A 19949-nucleotide genomic window follows, 5' to 3' on the forward strand; every position below is an offset into this window, starting at 1 on the left:
CTCTGATTGGCTCACGAACCGGCGGCTGGTTTGAACGCTGCATGCCGCCGCGTCAGACACAGCCGCGCTGGCGGGCACCCGGCGCTCTCCAATCCTGACTCACCCTCGTCCGTCGTCCCTCACAGCCCGGAGTAAGAGGAGGAGGAGGAGCAGCAGCAGCAGCAGTGCAGCAGCGGTAAGCAGCTGCAGCACTGGCTGCTGTGGGGGCATTTGTATACCTGGCACTGTGGGGGCAATTGGCTGGCACTGTGGGGCATTTGTATACCTGACACTGTGGGGGCAATTGTTTACCTGGCACTGTGGGGGCATCTGTATACCTGGCACTGTGGGGGCATTTGTATACCTGGCACTGTGGGGGCATCTGTATACCTGGCACTGTGGGGGCATATGTATACCTGGCACTGTGGGGGCATTTGTATACCTGGCACTGTGGGGGCAATTGGCTGGCACTGTGGGGCATTTGTATACCTGGCACTGTGGGGGCATTTGTTTACCTGGCACTGTGGGGGCATCTGTATACCTGGCACTGTGGGGGCATTTGTATACCTGGCACTGTGGGGGCATCTGTATACCTGGCACTGTGGGGTCATTTGTATACCTGGCACTGTGGGGGCATTTGTATACCTGGCACTGTGGGGGCATCTGTATACTTGGCACTGTGGGGTCATTTGTATACCTGGCACTGTGGGGGCAATTGGCTGGCACTGTGGGGCATTTGTATACCTGGCACTGTGGAGGCATTTGTATACCTGGCACTGTGGGGGCATTTTTATACCTGGCACTGCACTATCGGGGGCATATAATGTAAATTTCAGCTCATACCGGGTGCTGTAATGTGAATTTTGGCTCATACCGTGTGGTATAATGTGAAAGGGGCAGCAGTACTAGATAGTATAAGGGGTCCTACTATTGTGGTGCATAATGCGTATAAGGGGTGTATGGTGTGGTAAACTACACTGAAGACCACGCCCCCTTTTGAGTGGCCACGCCCCCTTTTTCCGGAGCGCACGCCTTCAGCACGCAGTTAATTACAAACCTCACATTTCCATACCCCCACTTAAATATTTCCACTTCAACCACTGGTTGTGTATATTTTAATAGAGAATGATGTACGCTTGTATGTTGTTAGAATATTAATTATATTTGTAAGAACATAGACTAATAAGTGGGAGGAGTCAGGAATAGTAAGGGGAGGAGTCACAGAGGTGGGCCTGTGTGCTTCAAAAATGCCAGGGCCTATTTTTAGTCCCAGTCCGGCCCTGATTACTGTAGCCGGAACTGCTTATTATCGGTTTTCATATGTATGTCAGTGTGAGAATACGGTATCTTATTTAAACGCTATATATTTATCATATATATTATGATTCTGGAACACATAATACTGGTGCAGATAGTCAGATTGCACATGATCACATAGTATTATTTGTTTAAAAATTATACCCAAATTATAGGATAAATATCCAGTGGAATTGCCCTGGAGATTATCACAACCTTGGGATTGTGATACATGCTACCTATTATATAGCCTGTTCCCTAGAGTTGATTTATTTTTTTTTTTTTATTAATTCACATTCAATACCATTCATATATATCAATCCCATTAGCTTACCAAGTTGCAATGTTACCGATGCGCTAATGCACTGTCCTAGCATAATTGGGCAAAACAACAATTCGCACAACCGTCGCTGAAACGGCGAATGAACAATTTGCAACGCCCTCAATCGGACATAACAGCCTTAAGAATAATGCTAGCCCGTTGGCTATGTGGATACATCACGGCTGTATCAACCCGAATAAACACAGCCCGCGTCGACCAAAAATGAATGATTTCGCCCATCAATTTGTTAACTAGTTATGCCACAGAGGCATGTAGTGCCTCATGGCTCATTGTGGTCATTAGTTCCTAGATCAGCCTTAAAACATGAGGAGGTGAACCTTCAGTCCTCGAGCTGTTGTTGAACTACACATACCAGCATGCCCTGCAACAGTTTTGCTACATTGTTGATGTAAGCATTTTGCTATATCAATGTGTTAGCTAGTTATGCCACAGAAGCATGTAGTGCCTCATGGCTCATTGAGGTCATTAGTTCCTAGATAATGGATAGGCAGAATTCTAATATTCGACCATCAATTTGTTAACTAGTTATGCCACAGAGCCATGTGGTGCCTCATGGCTCATAGTGGTCATTAGTTCCTAGATCATATCCAATTCGCCCATGAATTTGTTAACTAGTTATGCCACAGAGGCATGTAGTGCCTCATGGCTCATTTGGTCATTATGTCCTAGATCATCTTTAAAACATGGGAAGGTGAACCTTCAGTCATCGAGCTGTTGTTGAACTACACATACTTGCATGCCCTGCAACTGTTTTGCTTCATTGTTGCTGTAAGCATTTTGTTATATCAAAGTAGTGCCTCATGGCTTATTGAGGACATTAGTTCCTAGATAATGGAAAGGCTGAATTCTTATCAATATTGGTAGAGCAGAGATAATGGCAGCTGCCTTGCGCAGCCAAAAGGTACATTTTAATAATAAAGAAATTGTAAATATATATGTATACATATAGGAAACAGGCCTGAAAATTACCTTATTTTAAACATGTAATTTGTGATTTTACAGCAACAAAGCTCAAGGTAAGTAAATTCAAGGACAATTAAAAATCTATGGGGTTCTGATACAGTGTATACTAAAATATTTGCTACCCCGCTGTTGTATGATATAAATTAGAATTATCTAAATGCTGTTTAATTCGTAATAAAACCAATATATATATATATATATATATATATATATATATATATATATATGCCCTGCAGAAGTTTTGCATCATTCTTTGTGTAAGCATCTTGGTATGTATTCACTAAGCAGGGATAACCCTGTTCAGCCCAATTTACCAAAAGGTACGTAACCCCCCTAAATGATATGTTTTAATCGTTATAAACAGAAACTAATATTCGGCCGCCCATCAATTTGTTAACTAGTTATGCCACAGAGGCATGTAGTGCCTCATGGCTCATTGAGGTCATTAGTTCCTAGATAATGGAAAGGCAGAATTCTAATATTTGCCCATCAATTTGTTAACTAGTTATGCCACAGAGCCATGTAGTGCCTCATGGCTCATTGTGGTCATTAGTTCCTAGATCATTTCCAATTCGCCCATCAATTTGTTAACTAGTTATGCCACAGAGGCATAGAGTACCTCATGGCTCATTATGGTCATTAGTTCTTAGAACATCATTAAAACATGGGGAGGTGAACATTCAGTCCTCGAGCTGTATGAGGTCTGGACATGTCACAATGTAATATACAGTAATATATGGTGCTCAGCTATATAAACGGTTTAATACACAGTAATATGTGGTATGCTTGCAGCGTTATACATGTTGTAATACCCAGTAATATGTGGTCTGTATACAGCGCTATACACTCTGTAATACACAGTAATATATGGTCTGTATGCAGCGATATACACACTGTTTAATACACAGTAACATATGGCTTGTATGCAGCGATATAAACGGTTTAATACACAGTAATATGTGGTATGCTTGCAGCGTTATACACGTTGTAATACACTGTAATATGTGGTCTGTATACAGTGCTATACACTCTGTAATACACAGTAATATGTGGTCTGTATGCAGCGATATACACACTGTTTAATACACAGTAACATATGGCATGTATGTAGCTATATATATGTTGTAATAAACAGTAATCTATGTTAGGCAGCGATATAAACGGTTTAATACACAGTAATATGTGGTATGCTTGCACCGTTATACGGGTTGTAATACACTGTAATATGTGGTCTGTATACAGTGCTATACACTCTGTAATACACAGTAATATATGTTCTGTATGCAGCGATATATAGACACTGTTTAATACACAGTAACATATGGCATGTATGCCGCGATATAAACGGTTTAATACACAGTAATATGCGGTATACTTAAAGCGTTATACATGTTGTAATACACTGTAATATGTGGTCTGTATACAGTGCTATACACTCTGTAATACACAGTAATATATGTTCTGTATGCAGCGATATAAACGGTTTAATACACAATAATATGTGGTATTTGGTGTAAATCTTTTTTCGTTAATATACAGGTCTGGACATGTCATGCTGTAATACCGACAAGTCTGGTCATGTCGGCTTGCAATCAAAGTTCAGCGATCGGCCACAATAAAGATAAACTTTTTAGTGCTATTTAACACACAGTAACATATGTCATGTATGCAATGATATATATGTTGTAATAATAAGAATTTACTTACCGATAATTCTATTTCTCGGAGTCCGTAGTGGATGCTGGGGTTCCTGAAAGGACCATGGGGAATAGCGGCTCCGCAGGAGACAGGGCACAAAAAAGTAAAGCTTTACTAGGTCAGGTGGTGTGCACTGGCTCCTCCCCCTATGACCCTCCTCCAGACTCCAGTTAGGTACTGTGCCCGGACGAGCATACACAATAAGGGAGGCATTTTGAATCCCGGGTAAGACTCATACCAGCCACACCAATCACACCGTACAACTTGTGATCTAAACCCAGTTAACAGTATGACAACAGAAAGGGCCTCTTAAAGATGGCTCCTTAACAATAACCCGAATTAGTTAACAATAACTATGTACAAGTATTGCAGATAATCCGCACTTGGGATGGGCGCCCAGCATCCACTACGGACTCCGAGAAATAGAATTATCGGTAAGTAAATTCTTATTTTCTCTATCGTCCTAAGTGGATGCTGGGGTTCCTGAAAGGACCATGGGGATTATACCAAAGCTCCCAAACGGGCGGGAGAGTGCGGATGACTCTGCAGCACCGAATGAGAGAACTCCAGGTCCTCCTTTGCCAGGGTATCAAATTTGTAAAATTTTACAAACGTGTTCTCCCCCGACCACGTAGCTGCTCGGCAGAGTTGTAATGCCGAGACCCCTCGGGCAGCCGCCCAAGATGAGCCCACCTTCCTTGTGGAGTGGGCTTTTACAGTTTTAGGCTGTGGCAGGCCTGCCACAGAATGTGCAAGTTGAATTGTGTTACAAATCCAACGAGCAATCGACTGCTTAGAAGCAGGTGCGCCCAACTTGTTGGGTGCATACAATATAAACAGCGAGTCAGATTTTCTGACTCCAGCCGTCCTTGCAATGTATATTTTTAAGGCTCTGACAACGTCCAACAACTTGGAGTCCTCCAAGTCGCTAGTGGCCGCAGGCACCACAATAGGTTGGTTCAGATGAAATGCTGATACCACTTTAGGGAGAAAATGCGGACGAGTCCGCAGTTCTGCCCTATCCGAATGGAAGATTAGATAAGGACTTTTATAAGATAAAGCCGCCAATTCAGATACTCTCCTGGCAGAGGCCAGGGCTAGTAACATAGTCACTTTCAATGTGAGATATTTCAAATCCACCTTTTTCAATGGTTCAAACCAATGGGATTTGAGGAAATCTAAAACTACATTTAGATCCCACGGTGCCACCGGAGGCACCACAGGAGGCTGTATATGCAGTACTCCCTTGACAAAAGTCTGGACCTCAGGGACAGAGGCCAATTCTTTTTGGAAGAATATTGACAGGGCCGAAATTTGAACCTTAATGGATCCCAATTTGAGACCCATAGATAATCCTGATTGCAGGAAATGTAGGAAACGACCCAGTTGGAATTCCTCCGTCGGAACCCTCCGATCCTCGCACCACGCTACATATTTTCGCCAAATGCGGTGATAATGTTTCACGGTGACTTCCTTCCGTGCCTTAATCAAGGTAGGAATGACTTCTTCTGGAATGCCTTTCCCTTTTAGGATCTGGCGTTCAACCGCCATGCCGTCAAACGCAGCCGCGGTAAGTCTTGAAAAAGACAGGGACCCTGCTGTAGCAGGTCCCTTCTCAGAGGTAGAGGCCACGGTTCGTCCGTGAGCATCTCTTGAAGTTCCGGATACCAAGTCCTTCTCGGCCAATCCGGAACCACTAGTATTGTTCTTACTCTTCTTTGCCGTATGATCTTCAATACCTTTGGTATGAGCGGCAGAGGAGGAAACACATACACTGACTGGTACACCCAAGGAGTTACCAGTGCGTCCACAGCTATTGCCTGTGGATCTCTTGACCTGGCGCAATATTTGTCCAGTTTCTTGTTGAGGCGAGACGCCATCATGTCTACAATTGGTCTTTCCCAACGGTCTATTAACATGTTGAAGACTTCTGGATGTAGACCCCACTCTCCCGGATGAAGATCGTGTCTGCTGAGGAAGTCTGCTTCCCAGTTGTCCACGCCCGGGATGAACACTGCTGACAGTGCTATCACGTGATTCTCCGCCCAGCGAAGAATCTTGGCAGCTTCTGCCATTGCACTCCTGCTTCTTGTGCCGCCCTGCCTGTTTACATGGGCGACCGCCGTGATGTTGTCCGACTGAATCAACACCGGCTTTCCTTGCAGGAGAAGTTCCGCCTGGCTTAGAGCATTGTAGATTGCTCTTAGTTCCAGAATGTTTATGTGAAGAGACTTTTCCAGGCTCGACCACACTCCCTGGAAGTTTCTTCCTTGTGTGACTGCTCCCCAGCCTCTCAGGCTGGCGTCCGTGGTCACCAGGATCCAATCCTGAATGCCGAATCTGCGGCCTTCTAATAGGTGAGCCTTCTGCAACCACCACAGAAGTGACACCCTTGTCTTTGGTGACAGGGTTATTCGCAGGTGCATCTGCAGATGCGACCCTGACCATTTGTCCAACAGATCCCTTTGGAATATTCTTGCATGGAATCTGCCGAATGGAATTGCTTCGTAAGAAGCCACCATTTTTCCCAGGACTCTTGTGCATTGATGTACTGACACTTTTCCTGGTTTTAGGAGGTTCCTGACCAGATCGGATAACTCCTTGGCTTTTTCCTCTGGAAGGAAAACCTTTTTCTGAACCGTGTCCAGAATCATTCCTAGGAACAGCAGACGAGTTGTCGGGATTAAATGGGATTTTGGAATATTCAGAATCCACCCGTGTTGTCTTAGCACCTCTTGAGATAGTGCTAAAGCTGTCTCCAGCTGTTCTCTGGACCTTGCCCTTATTAGGAGATCGTCCAAGTATGGGATAACTAATACGCCTTTTCTTCGAAGAAGAATCATCATCTCGGCCATTACCTTGGTAAAGACCCGAGGCGCCGTGGACAATCCGAACGGCAGCGTCTGAAACTGATAGTGACAGTTTTGAACAATGAACCTGAGGTACCCCTGGTGTGCGGGGTAAATCGGAACGTGTAGATACGCATCCTTGATGTCCAAGGATACCATAAAGTCCCCTTCTTCCAGGTTCGCTATCACTGCTCTGAGTGACTCCATCTTGAACTTGAACTTTTTTATGTAGAGGTTCAAGGACTTCAGATTTAGAATAGGCCTTACCGAGCCATCCGGCTTCGGTACCACAAATAGAGTGGAATAATACCCCTTTCCTTGTTGTAATAGGGGTACTTTGACTATCACCTGCTGAGCGTACAGCTTGTGAATGGCTTCCAACACCCTCTCCCTTTCGGAAGAGACGGTTGGTAAGGCAGACTTCAGGAAACGATGAGGAGGATCCGTCTCTAATTCCAACCTGTACCCCTGAGATATTATCTGCAGGATCCAGGGGTCTACCTGCGAGTGAGCCCACTGCGCGCTGTAATTTTTGAGACGGCCCCCCACTGTCCCCGAGTCCGCTTGAGAGGCCCCAGCGTCATGCTGAGGTTTTTGCAGGAGCCGGGGAGGGCTTCTGTTCCTGGGAAGGAGCTGCCTGTTGGTGTCTCTTCCCTCTTCCTCTGCCTCGTGGCAGGTACGACAAGCCCTTTGCTCTCTTATTTTTGTAGGAGCGAAAAGGCTGCGGTTGAAAGGTCGGTGCCTTTCTCTGTTGGGGAGTGACTTGAGGTAAAAAAGTGGATTTCCCGGCAGTAGCCGTGGCCACCAAGTCTGATAGACCAACTCCAAATAACTCCTCCCCTTTATACGGCAAAACCTCCATGTGACGTTTTGAATCCGCATCGCCTGTCCACTGTCGTGTCCATAAGGCTCTTCTGGCTGAAATGGACATAGCACTCACCCGAGATGCCAGTGTGCAAATATCCCTCTGTGCATCACGCATATAGATAAATGCATCCTTTATTTGTTCTAACGACAGTAAAACATTGTCCCTATCTAGGGTATCAATATTTTCAATCAGGGATTCTGACCAAACTACTCCAGCACTGCACATCCAGGCAGTTGCTATAGCTGGTCGTAGTATAACACCTGCATGTGTGTATATATTCTTTTGAATAACTTCCATCTTTCTATCTGATGGATCCTTAAGTGCGGCCGTCTCAGGAGAGGGTAACGCCACTTGTTTGGATAAGCGTGTGAGCGCCTTGTCCACCTTAGGGGGTGTTTCCCAGCGCGCCCTAACCTCTGGCGGGAAAGGGTATAATGCCAATAACTTTTTTGAAATTATCAACTTTTTATCAGGAGCAACCCACGCTTCATCACACACGTCATTTAATTCTTCTGATTCAGGAAAAACTGTTTGTAGTTTTTTCACACCATACATAATACCCTGTTTTACGGTATCTGTAGTATCAGCTAAATGTAACGTCTCCTTCATTGCCAAAATCATATAACGTGTGGCCCTACTGGAAAATACGTTTGAATTTCTACCGTCGTCACTGGAATCAGTGCCCGTGTCTGGGTCTGTGTCGACCGACTGAGGCAAAGGGCGTTTTACAGCCCCTGACGGTGTTTGAGGCGCCTGGACAGGCATTAATTGATTGTCCGGCCGCCTCATGTCCTCAACTGACTGTTTAAGGGAAGATAAACCATCACGTAATTCCACAAATAAAGGCATCCATTCTGGTGTCGACCCCCTGGGGGGTGACATCTGCATATTTGGCAATTGCTCCGCCTCCACACCAATATCGTCCTCATACATGTCGACACCACGTACCGACACACACCGCAAACTCACAGGGAATGCTCTAATGAAGACAGGACCCACTAGCCCTTTTGGGGAGACAGAGGGAGAGTCTGCCAGCACACACCACAAAGCGCTATATATACAAGGGATATCCTTATATTAAGTGCTCCCTTATAGCTGCTTTAATATATATATATATAGCCATTAATGTGCCCCCCCTCTCTGTTTTACCCTGTTTCTGTAGTGCAGTGCAGGGGAGAGACCTGGGAGCCGTTCTGACCAGCGGAGCTGTGACAGAAAATGGCGCCGTGTGCTGAGGAGATAGGCCCCGCCCCTTTTTCGGCGGGTTCTTCTCCCGCTATTTTTCCAGTCAGGCAGGGGTTAAATATCTCCATATAGCCCCTATGGGCTATATGTGAGGTATTTTTAGCCTTGTATAAGGTTTATATTTGCCTCTCAGAGCGCCCCCCCCCAGCGCTCTGCACCCTCAGTGACTGCCCAGTGAAGTGTGCTGAGAGGAAAATGGCGCACAGCTGCAGTGCTGTGCGCTACCTTATGAAGACTGAGGAGTCTTCAGCCGCCGGTTTCCGGACCTCTTCACGCTTCAGCATCTGCAAGGGGGTCGGCGGCGCGGCTCCGGGACCGGACTCCACGGCTGGGCCTGTGTTCGATCCCTCTGGAGCTAATGGTGTCCAGTAGCCAAGCAGCAAATCCACTCTGCATGCAGGTGAGTTTACTACTTTCCCCCTAAGTCCCACGTTGCAGTGATCCTGTTGCCAGCAGGACTCACTGTAAAGAAAAAAACCTAAACTAAACTTTCTCTAAGCAGCTCTTTAGGAGAGCCACCTAGATTGCACCCTTCTCGTTCGGGCACAAAATCTAACTTGAGTCTGGAGGAGGGTCATAGGGGGAGGAGCCAGTGCACACCACCTGACCTAGTAAAGCTTTACTTTTTTGTGCCCTGTCTCCTGCGGAGCCGCTATTCCCCATGGTCCTTTCAGGAACCCCAGCATCCACTTAGGACGATAGAGAAATACAGTTAAGCTTTTTAAATATTCTTAAATTTAAAACCAAATACGCTGTTTCTACATATGTTTGCAAAACATAACGTGTGAGAATGTCAAATTTTGAAATTTGCGCTGTCATCATTAATCATGCATGGTCATTAAAATCAATATGCTTTTTAAATCAGTGCCATGTGTGACGCTTCCGTGCATCTAAGAAAATGGACACGGTCATTAAAATCAATATGCTTTTTAAACCAGTACCATGTGTGACATGGCATGAAGTTAGCTGCTGGAATGTAAGAACATTTTGTGTTACTTTAAAATATAGATTTTTTTTTGTCATATGTGACATTCTTTTCAAAGCAATTATCTTTTAATACGGTTTAATATCGAACGCTATACATTTTATTTTAAATTTTATATAAAAACGATATCAAGCACTATAATTTAATATTAAAGGAGGCATGCCACAGGAGAAAGGGGTGGAGCAACTGTTACTTTGATAGAAAGGTGGTCTTTCTCTACTCAGATACAGTAAAGGGGGTGATGTATGTGCATTGTTCTAATATTGTCCACCTTCCCTTATACCCCTCTTCCCCTTCATTCTGAATCCCCCACCTTTAGCAGCTGTGGTTTCCTTCTAGGAAATATTTAAAATGAAAGCAATATTTATGTGCTTATAGTCAGCGCATGATATAATATAAAATACTTGTCACGTTAAGGATATTTTTCTAAATTGAGTCATTATCGTTTTCTACCTGCAAATCTTGTATAACTAGCATAAGAAATAATTGATGCTCACCTGAGAGATCACTTCCTTCCAGAGACAAAGTTTGGGAGCCAAATTTCTGTTTTTCTAATACAAGAGACCTGTTATAAAACCAAATAATTCTTTTACATTTTATTTAAAATCAGTTATACATTATGACATGAAATATTGTAAAAACAATGCAAAACAAGGTAAAGACATACTGAAAATACAATAAATTGAGGTGATAGATTAATGAAGCAATAGCAAATTTCTGCACGTATGGAGCTTTGCAGTGGAAAAGCTGTTTGCAGAGGAATACAATTCTGGAGACCCTGATGGAAAGTTGAGCACAACCTGACGCAGATGCTCCTGCTTTTCTGGCACACCTATTTGCTGTAGTAAACTTCTTTTTGGACGCTTCTGCATTCAGCAGAGGAAACAGTGCCATAGGGCTGTAACACATGCGCCGTCTTTTGCCGGGCAAGAAAAAGCCGGATAGCTTTTTCCCATGCCGGTATTGTAATTAACAGTGTAAGGGGTAGGGTCCTTTCACGCGGCACGGCCCCGGCCCGGCTACCGGGTAGCAGCCGGAAATATACACTGGAAGGTCCGGCTGCCGAGTCGGGGCCGTGCCCAATTTGAAGGCAGAGAACCGTGTGTGTGAAGCGGAGCTTTCACCCACAACGTTTTTTTTTCAAGCCGTGTCTGCTGCTGCGCATGCGCCCAGCATTACACACAGCTCAAAGCCGTTGTGTGTGTGAAAGACCCTGCCGGATGGTAACAAGCCGGACAAAGTTTGTCCGACTTTTTTTCATCCGGTGTAAACCGGCGGGTAGTGTGTTAAGGTCCCTACACATATAAAGATCCGCCACTGAGCTGCCCGACGGCTGATACGGCCGACGGGCGACCTGGCGGCGGGAGAGGGGGGCAGTGACGGGGGAGTGACGTTTCTTCACTCCCCCCATCACCCGGCTCCATTGAAGTGCAGGCAAATATGGGCGAGATCGTCCATATTGGCCTGCATGCACATCCGACGGGGCACCAGCGATGAATGAGCGCAGGGCCGTGCATCGTTCATCGCTGGTGACTCCACACTCAAAGATATGAACGTTATCTCATTCAATAATGAACGAGATCGTTCATATCTTTGAGGAATATCGGCCAGTGTGTAGGCCCTATTACAGCCCTTAAGCTTGTTTTATTTGCTAAGCACCTGCAGTGTAATCTGACTCATTCAGCAAGATGACTGCAACATAACAGAGCGCAGCAGGTGTCTTCATTCAGCTGAACTTACATCTACTCAGACAGAGCAGCATAGGAGAGGGTAGACTGTAGGAGATGATTGTTAGGTGCCACGGTCCACGGCGCCGCTCGGTCTGTTTCCGAGCAACGCTCACGGCCGCTGCACCTTCTTCCCTGCCCGCCCGGCGCCTAGCAACGATGGGACGCCATGCGCGCTGAGCCGCTGGGTCCCTAGCAACGCTAGGACGCCGTGCGCACTTAGCCGCCGGGTCCCTAGCAATGCTAGGACGCCGTGTGCGCCGACCCACTGGACCCTTAGCAACGGGGACGCCACTGTCTACTGCGTACCCCGTTGCTTCCTGTCAATCACCACACCTGCTTAGCCCTGGTCGTGCAGCAAGGCAGCTGCACGACATTATTAATCAAGTTTCTCTGCAGCCATTGGAGGGTTCTCTGTTTTATTCTCCCTCACCTCCTGGCACAGACGCCGGTGATAGCTTCTTGCATGCTGTTCATGCCTGGAAACGTCTATTCCTGGTTTAGCTGTATCTGGTCGATCCTGCTCCCTGTGCTCCCGAGTCCTGGAGTTCTGGAGCCGGTCCTGGGAATCCTTCCTGTCCAAAACGAACCTGTTGCAGTCATTCGTGGGTTCTCGTTACTTGGGGTTCTCTCCCGGTTTCGTGAGTAGCGGATTCTGCCGCGAGTCGCGGCCTAGGCCGTTTATATTTTGTTTTACTTTGATGTTGCTGGTTTTTGCGGAGGTTTCCGCTTTTCACTGTCCTCCCCGGAACTCGGCGGTGCCGTGTGGGGGTACGGACAGTGGTATCTTTGTTGTTCTTTTCCCTTGGCGGCGTGCCGCACATACGTTTAGTTTTGGGGTAGTTAGTAGCCCCTAGCTTCTGTTTGTTTTAGTTAAAGGTCCCCTTGTTATTTCCCTGTCTCGGTTCACGCTTTGTCTCTTTCTAAGACCTGGGGGCATCGGAGTTGGGCAGACCTAATCCGCCCTTCAAACGCGGCTTCCGTGGGCCCAAGAAACCATAGTCATTCAGGCGTAAGTTGACCACACGGGTAAAACAACGGAGGTAGGGTGCTAGGGGCTATTCTCGTACCTCTCCCTAGTTCAGCTTCACGTACTGGTGCTCAGAACTCGTCTCACTACATCTCTCGAGTTCTGAGCGTCAGGAACGTTACAATGATTTTCCTCCTTCCCTGCTTTCAGTGGATGATTCTCTCCCCCCTGTTCCCCAAATTAGGGATGGCCATCGACCATCGATTATTCAAAATCATCGATGGTCTATGACCTATGTTGCATACTTTTACCATCGATGGGGGAGAACCAGATGGTTTCACTCCATCGATGGCTAGGCCTAAACGACTATATATTTTTTTTTTCCCACAAGATGCCAGGACATGGAGCATAGTTCCGCCCCTTACACCTGCACAGCCCCGCCCCCAGGCTGTGATTAGCCAGCGGGCCTTTCACAGAAATAACAGGGATGGCCATCGATGAGAGAAACCATCAATGGTCTCCTATAGCATAGTTAGTGCCCATCGATGGCCACTCTCAGTTTCTCCATCGATGGCAACCATCGATGTTGAACACACCGATGGCCTTCCCTACCCAAAATTTGTATGTATGTGTGTATGCATGTATTATGTGCACACTCCTCTCCTTGCGTTAGTGTTTCTGTCCCTTTCTTACCCCCCTTTAGTGCATATACAGTGCATCCGGAAAGTATTCACAGTGCTTCACTTTTTCCACCTTTTGTTATGTTACAGCCTTATTCCAAAATGGAATAAATTCATATTTTCTCTTAAAATTCTACACACAATACCCCACAACGTGAAAAAAAGATTTTATTTAGATTTTTGAAAATTTATAAAAAAAAGTATTCACAGCCTTTGCCATTAACTTCAAAATTGAGCTCAGGTGCATTCTGTTTCCACTGACCATCCTTGAGATGTTCCTACAGCTTATTTGGAGTCCACCTGTGGTATATTCAGTTGATTGGACATGATCTGAAAGGCACACACCTGTCTATATAAGGTCCCACACTTGACAGTGCATGTCTGAGCATAAACCAAGCATGAAGTCAAAGGGATTGTCTGTAGACCTCCGAGACAAGATTATCTCAAGGCACAAATCTGGGGAAGGGTACAGAAAAATATCTGCTGCTTTGAAGGTACCAATGAGCACAGTGGTCTCCATCATCCATAAATGGAAGAAGTTCGGAACCACCAGGACTCTTCCTAGAGTTGGCCAGCCATCTAAACTGAGCGATCGGGGGAGATGGGCCCTAGTCAGGGAGGTGACCAAGAAGCCGAAATCTCACCATGTGTACACACCTTTAGTTATATGCAAAATTAATATGAAAGTATCTTTGCAAATCCTATACATAGGTTAGGTGATAGATAGCAGCCTCTGAATGGCTGGGTTCTTTTCCCAGCTAATTATACGGATGTAGTTATGTGACCGGCGGCACAATACCTCCCCCTACATCCCGCCCGCTCAGAAACCCGACTAGCATGTTCTATTCCCGCTCTATACTTGTGGGAATAGAACAAGTGTTTTCCCCCTCCCCCGTGCTGGCATTCCCCTGCTGGGATCCCGGAGGAGGTATGCTGAACTGTGGTATCCTGACCTTAGGTCATGCATATCCAACCCAATTATACAAATGTGGTTTAAGCTTAAGCAAATGCTTCAGGAGTAATCCCGATGCTTATACATCGAGCACAGGGCATGGGGAGGGGGTAGGAAAGGAAGGTGATGATGGGAACGGGATGACATCACAACAGCCACAATTTATTTTACGATAGCAAATCAATAATAATAGATCATAACGCCAGGTAACTGGTAATTCATATATATCAGAATACATGATATCAACATAGTGGTGTAACTAGAAATTTTTCTCCCCCAAGCCAAAAAAATCTTCGGCGCCCCCCCCCCCCCCCCCCTTATCCCCCATAATTGCCACTATTAAAGCGATAAATGTGCGCGCGCGCCGAAAAATAGGGTGTGTGGCTTCGTTGGGATGGGCGTGGCTTCACATAAAGGGGCGTGGCATTGCAGGAAAAGACTACGTTATACCCCAGTTTTCCAACCTGCACGACCAGACGTTAGCCACCACGGGAAAGAAAATAAGAATTTACTCACCGGTAATTCTATTTCTCGTAGTCCGTAGTGGATGCTGGGAACTCCGTAAGGACCATGGGGAATAGACGGCTCCGCAGGAGACTGGGCACATCTAAAGAAAGATTTAGGACTATCTGGTGTGCACTGGCTCCTCCCTCTATGCCCCTCCTCCAAGCCTCAGTTAGGACACTGTGCCCGGAAGAGCTGACACAATAAGGAAGGATTTTGAATCCCGTGTAAGACTCATACCAGCCACACCAATCACACCGTATAACTCGTGATAGGAACCCCGGTTAACAGTATGATAACAAAGGAGCCTCTGAACAGATGGCTCGCAATAACAACCCGATATGTGTAACAATAACTATTTACAAGTATTGCAGACAATCCGCACTTGGGATGGGCGCCCAGCATCCACTACGGACTACGAGAAATAGAATAACCGGTGAGTAAATTCTTATTTTCTCTGACGTCCTAGTGGATGCTGGGAACTCCGTAAGGACCATGGGGATTATACCAAAGCTCCCAAACGGGCGGGAGAGTGCGGATGACTCTGCAGCACCGAATGAGAGAACTCCAGGTCCTCCTCAGCCAGGGTATCAAATTTATAGAATTTTGCAAACGTGTTTGCCCCTGACCAAGTAGCAGCTCGGCAAAGTTGTAAAGCCGAGACCCCTCGGGCAGCCGCCCAAGATGAGCCCACTTTCCTTGTGGAATGGGCTTTTACAAATTTAGGCTGCGGTAGTCCCACCGCAGAATGCGCCAGCTGAAAGTCCCTAGTAGCCGCAGGAACCACAATAGGTTGGTTCAAGTGAAAAGCTGATACCACCTTCGGGAGAAAGTGAGGACGAGTCCTCAACTCTGCCCTATCCATATGGAAAGTCAGGTAAGGGCTTTTACATGACAAAGCCGCCAATTCTGACACACGCCTGGCCGAAGCCAGGGCCAACAGCATGACCACTTTCCACGCGAGATATTTCAAATCCACGGTCTTAAGTGGTTCAAACCAATGTGATTTCAGGAACTCCAAAACCACATTGAGATCCCAAGGTGCCACTGGGGGCACAAAAGGAGGCTGAATATGCAGAACTCCTTTGACAAAAGTCTGAACTTCAGGCAGTGAAGCCAGTTCTTTCTGGAAGAAAATCGACAGGGCCGAAATCTGGACCTTAATGGACCCCAATTTGAGGCCCAACGTCACCCCTGCTTGCAGGAAATGCAGGAATCGACCCAGTTGAAATTCCTCCGTTGGGGCCTTCCTGGCCTCACACCAAGCAACATATTTCCGCCAAATGCGGTGATAATGTTTTGCGGTGACATCCTTCCTGGCTTTGATCAGGGTAGGGATGACTTCCTCCGGAATGCCCTTTTCCTTCAGGATCCGGTGTTCAACCGCCATGCCGTCAAACGCAGCCGCGGTAAGTCTTGGAACAGACAGGGCCCCTGCTGCAGCAGGTCCCGTCTGAGCGGCAGAGGCCAAGGGTCCTCTGAAAGCATCTCTTGAAGTTCCGGGTACCAAGCTCTTCTTGGAGAAACCGGAACCACGAGTATAGTTTTCACTCCTCGCCTTCGTATTATTCTCAGTACCTTGGGAATGAGAGGCAGAGGAGGAAACACATAAACCGACTGGTGCACCCACGGTGTTACTAGAGCGTCCATAGCGATCGCCTGAGGGTCCCTTGACCTGGCGCAATATCTTTTTAGCTTTTTGTTGAGGCGGTACGCCATCATGTCCACCTGTGGTCTTTCCCAACGGTTTACCAGCATTTGGAAGACTTCTGGATGAAGTCCCCATTCTCCCGGGTGGAGGTCGTGCCTGCTGAGGAAGTCTGCTTCCCAGTTGTCCACTCCCGGAATGAACACTGCTGTCAGTGCTAACACATGATTTTCCGCCCATCGGAGAATCCTTGTGGCTTCTGCCATTGCCCTCCTGCTTCTTGTGCCGCCCTGTCTGTTTACATGGGCGACCGCCGTAAAGTCTGATTGGATCAGTACCGGCTGGTTCTGAAGCAGGGGCCTTGCTTGGCTTAGGGCATTGTAAATGGCCCTTAGCTCCAGAATATTTATGTGAAGCGAAATCTCCTGATTTGACCACAGTCCTTGGAAATTTCTTCCCTGTGTGACTGCACCCCAGCCCCGAAGGCTGGCATCCGTGGTCACCAGGACCCAGTCCTGTATTCCGAATCTGCGGCCCTCTAGTAGATGAGCCCTCTGCAGCCACCACAGCAGCGACACCCTGGTCCTTGCCGTCAAGGTTATCCGCTGTTGTATCTGGAGATGGGATCCGGACCATTTGTCCAACAGGTCCCACTGGAAAGTCCTTGCGTGGAACCTTCCAAATGGAATTGCTTCGTACGAAGCTACCATTTTTCCCAGGACTCATGTGCATTGATGTACCGACACCTGTCCTGGTTTTAGGAGGTCTCTGACTAGAGATGACAACTCCACGGCTTTTTCCACTGGAAGAAACACTTTTTTCTGGTCTGTGTCCAGAATCATTCCCAGGAACCGAAGACGTGTCGTCGGGATCAGCTGTGACTTTGGAATATTGAGAATCCAGCCGTGCTGTTGCAGCACTTCCCGAGAAAGTGCTACCCCCACTACCAACTATTCCTTGGACCTCGCCTTTATCAGGAGATCGTCCAAGTACGGGATAATTAAAACTCCCTTCTTGCGAAGGAGTATCATCATTTCGGCCATTACCTTGGTAAAGACCCTCGGTGCCGTGGATAACCCAAACGGCAGCGTCTGGAACTGATAGTGACAGTCCTGTACCACAAATCTGAGGTACTCCTGGTGAGGAGGGTAAATGGGGACATGCAGGTACGCATCCTTGATGTCCAGGGAGACCATGTAATCCCCCTCGTCCAGGCTCGCAATAACCGCCCTGAGCGATTCCATCTTGAACTTGAACCTTTTGATATAGGTGTTCAAGGATTTTAAATTTAAGATGGGTCTCACCGAACCGTCCGGTTTCGGTACCACAAACATTGTGGAATAGTAACCCTTTCCTTGCTGAAGGAGGGGTACCTTGACAATCACTTGCTGTGAATACAGTTTTTGAATAGCCACCAACACTGCCTCCCTGGCAGAGGGAGTAGCCGGTAAGGCAGATTTTAGGAAACGGCGGGGGGGGAGACGTCTCGAATTCCAGCCTGTACCCCTGAGATACTACTTGAAGGACCCAGGGATCCACCTGTGAGAGAGCCCACTGTGCGCTGAAATTTCTGAGACGGGCCCCCACTGTACCCGGGTCCGCCTGAGCAGCCCCAGCGTCATGCTGTGGACTTACCGGACGCAGGGGAGGACTTCTGCTCTTGGGAACTAGCTGTGTGCTGCAGCTTTTTCCCTCTACCTTTGCCTCTCAGCAGAAAGGATGAGCCTCTAGCCCTCTTGCTTTTCTGGGGCCGAAAGGACTGTACCTGATAATACGGTGCTTTCTTTTGCTGTGGGGTAGCCTGTGGCAAAAAGGTCGATTTCCCAGCAGTAGCTGTGGAAACGAGGTCTGAAAGACCCTCCCCAAACAGTTCCACCCCCTTATAGGGTAAAACTTCCATGTGCCGTTTCGAGTCGGCATTGCCTGACCATTGCCGAGTCCATAACCCCCGCCTGGCGGCAATGGACATAGCGCTTATTTTTGATGCCAGCCGGCAAATATTCCTCTGTGCATCACGCATGTATAAGACGGCGTCTTTTATATGCTCTATCGTCAGCAAAATATTGTCCCTATCCATAGTATCAATATTATCCGACAGGGAATCTGACCACGCAGCTGCAGCACTGCACATCCATGCTGATGCAATAGCTGGTCTCAATATAATGCCCGTGTGTGTGTATATAGCTTTAAGGGTAGTTTCCTGCTTCCTATCAGCAGGTTCCTTCAGGGCGGCCGTATCCGGAGACGGTAGTGCCACCTTTTTTGATAAGCGTGTCAGCGCCTTATCTACCCTAGGGGGTGTTTCCCAACGTGACCTATCCTCTGGCGGGAAAGGGTACGCTGCCAATAACCGTTTAGAAATTATCAATTTCTTATCGGGGGAAGTCCACGCTTCCTCACACACCTCATTTAATTCCTCAGATGCAGGAAGTTTTTTCTCACCAAACATAATACCCTTTTTTGTGGTACCTGGGGTATTATCAGAAATGTGTAATACATTTTTCATTGCCTCAATCATGTAACGGGTGGACCTATTGGAGGGTACACTAGTCTCATCGTCGTCGACACTGGAGTCGGTATCCGTGTCGACATCTGTGTCTGTCACCTGAGGTAGCGGGCGTTTTAAAGCCCCTGATGACACTTGAGACGCTGGAACAGGCACAAGCTGAGTAGCCGGCTGTCCTATGTCGTCAAACCTTTTGTGTAAGGAGTTGACACTGTCACGTAATTCCTTCCATAAGTCCATCCACACAGGTGTCGACCCCGCAGGGGGTGACATCACATTCACAGGCATTTGCTCCGCCTCCACATCATTTTCCTCATCATACATGTCGACACAGCAGTACCGACACACAGCACACACACAGGGAATGCTCTGACAGAGGACAGGACCCCACAAAGCCCTTTGGGGAGACAGAGGGAGAGTATGCCAGCACACACCAGAGCGCTATATACCACAGGGATATCACCTATAAAGAGTGTTTTCCCTTATAGCCAGTGGCGCACCCAGGGGGGGTTTCCGAGTACCCAGAAACCCCCCTCCACTAAAAAAAAAAAAAAAAAAAAAAAAAAAAAATTTTTTTTTTTTTTCTTTTTTTTAGCTGCATGAGTATTATTAATGACTGTCTAGCATCCTCTGCAGCCTGCTGTCTTCCTGGTGGCACTTGCAAGTGCAATAAAAGTTTACTTTATTTTAATTATAGTACATATATATCCATGTGCCTACATATATACACATGTAT

The 19949-nt window shown here is 46.9% G+C and overlaps 1 protein-coding gene across 3 annotated transcripts in view; it reads right to left on the bottom strand.

Moving 5' to 3' along the window:
* Nucleotides 1–19949, bottom strand: part of VWA3A (von Willebrand factor A domain containing 3A) — a 772281-nt gene that overhangs the window by 428013 nt on the left and 324319 nt on the right. For all 3 annotated transcript variants that reach the window (XM_063934415.1, XM_063934414.1, XM_063934416.1), the window contains exon 33: nt 10724–10791. In XM_063934415.1, the coding sequence (XP_063790485.1) occupies nt 10724–10791 (68 nt within the window). The remainder of the gene's footprint in view (nt 1–10723; nt 10792–19949) is intronic.

Source organism: Pseudophryne corroboree, chromosome 7 (assembly GCF_028390025.1).
Source record: "Pseudophryne corroboree isolate aPseCor3 chromosome 7, aPseCor3.hap2, whole genome shotgun sequence".
Taxonomy (NCBI): domain Eukaryota; kingdom Metazoa; phylum Chordata; class Amphibia; order Anura; family Myobatrachidae; genus Pseudophryne; species Pseudophryne corroboree.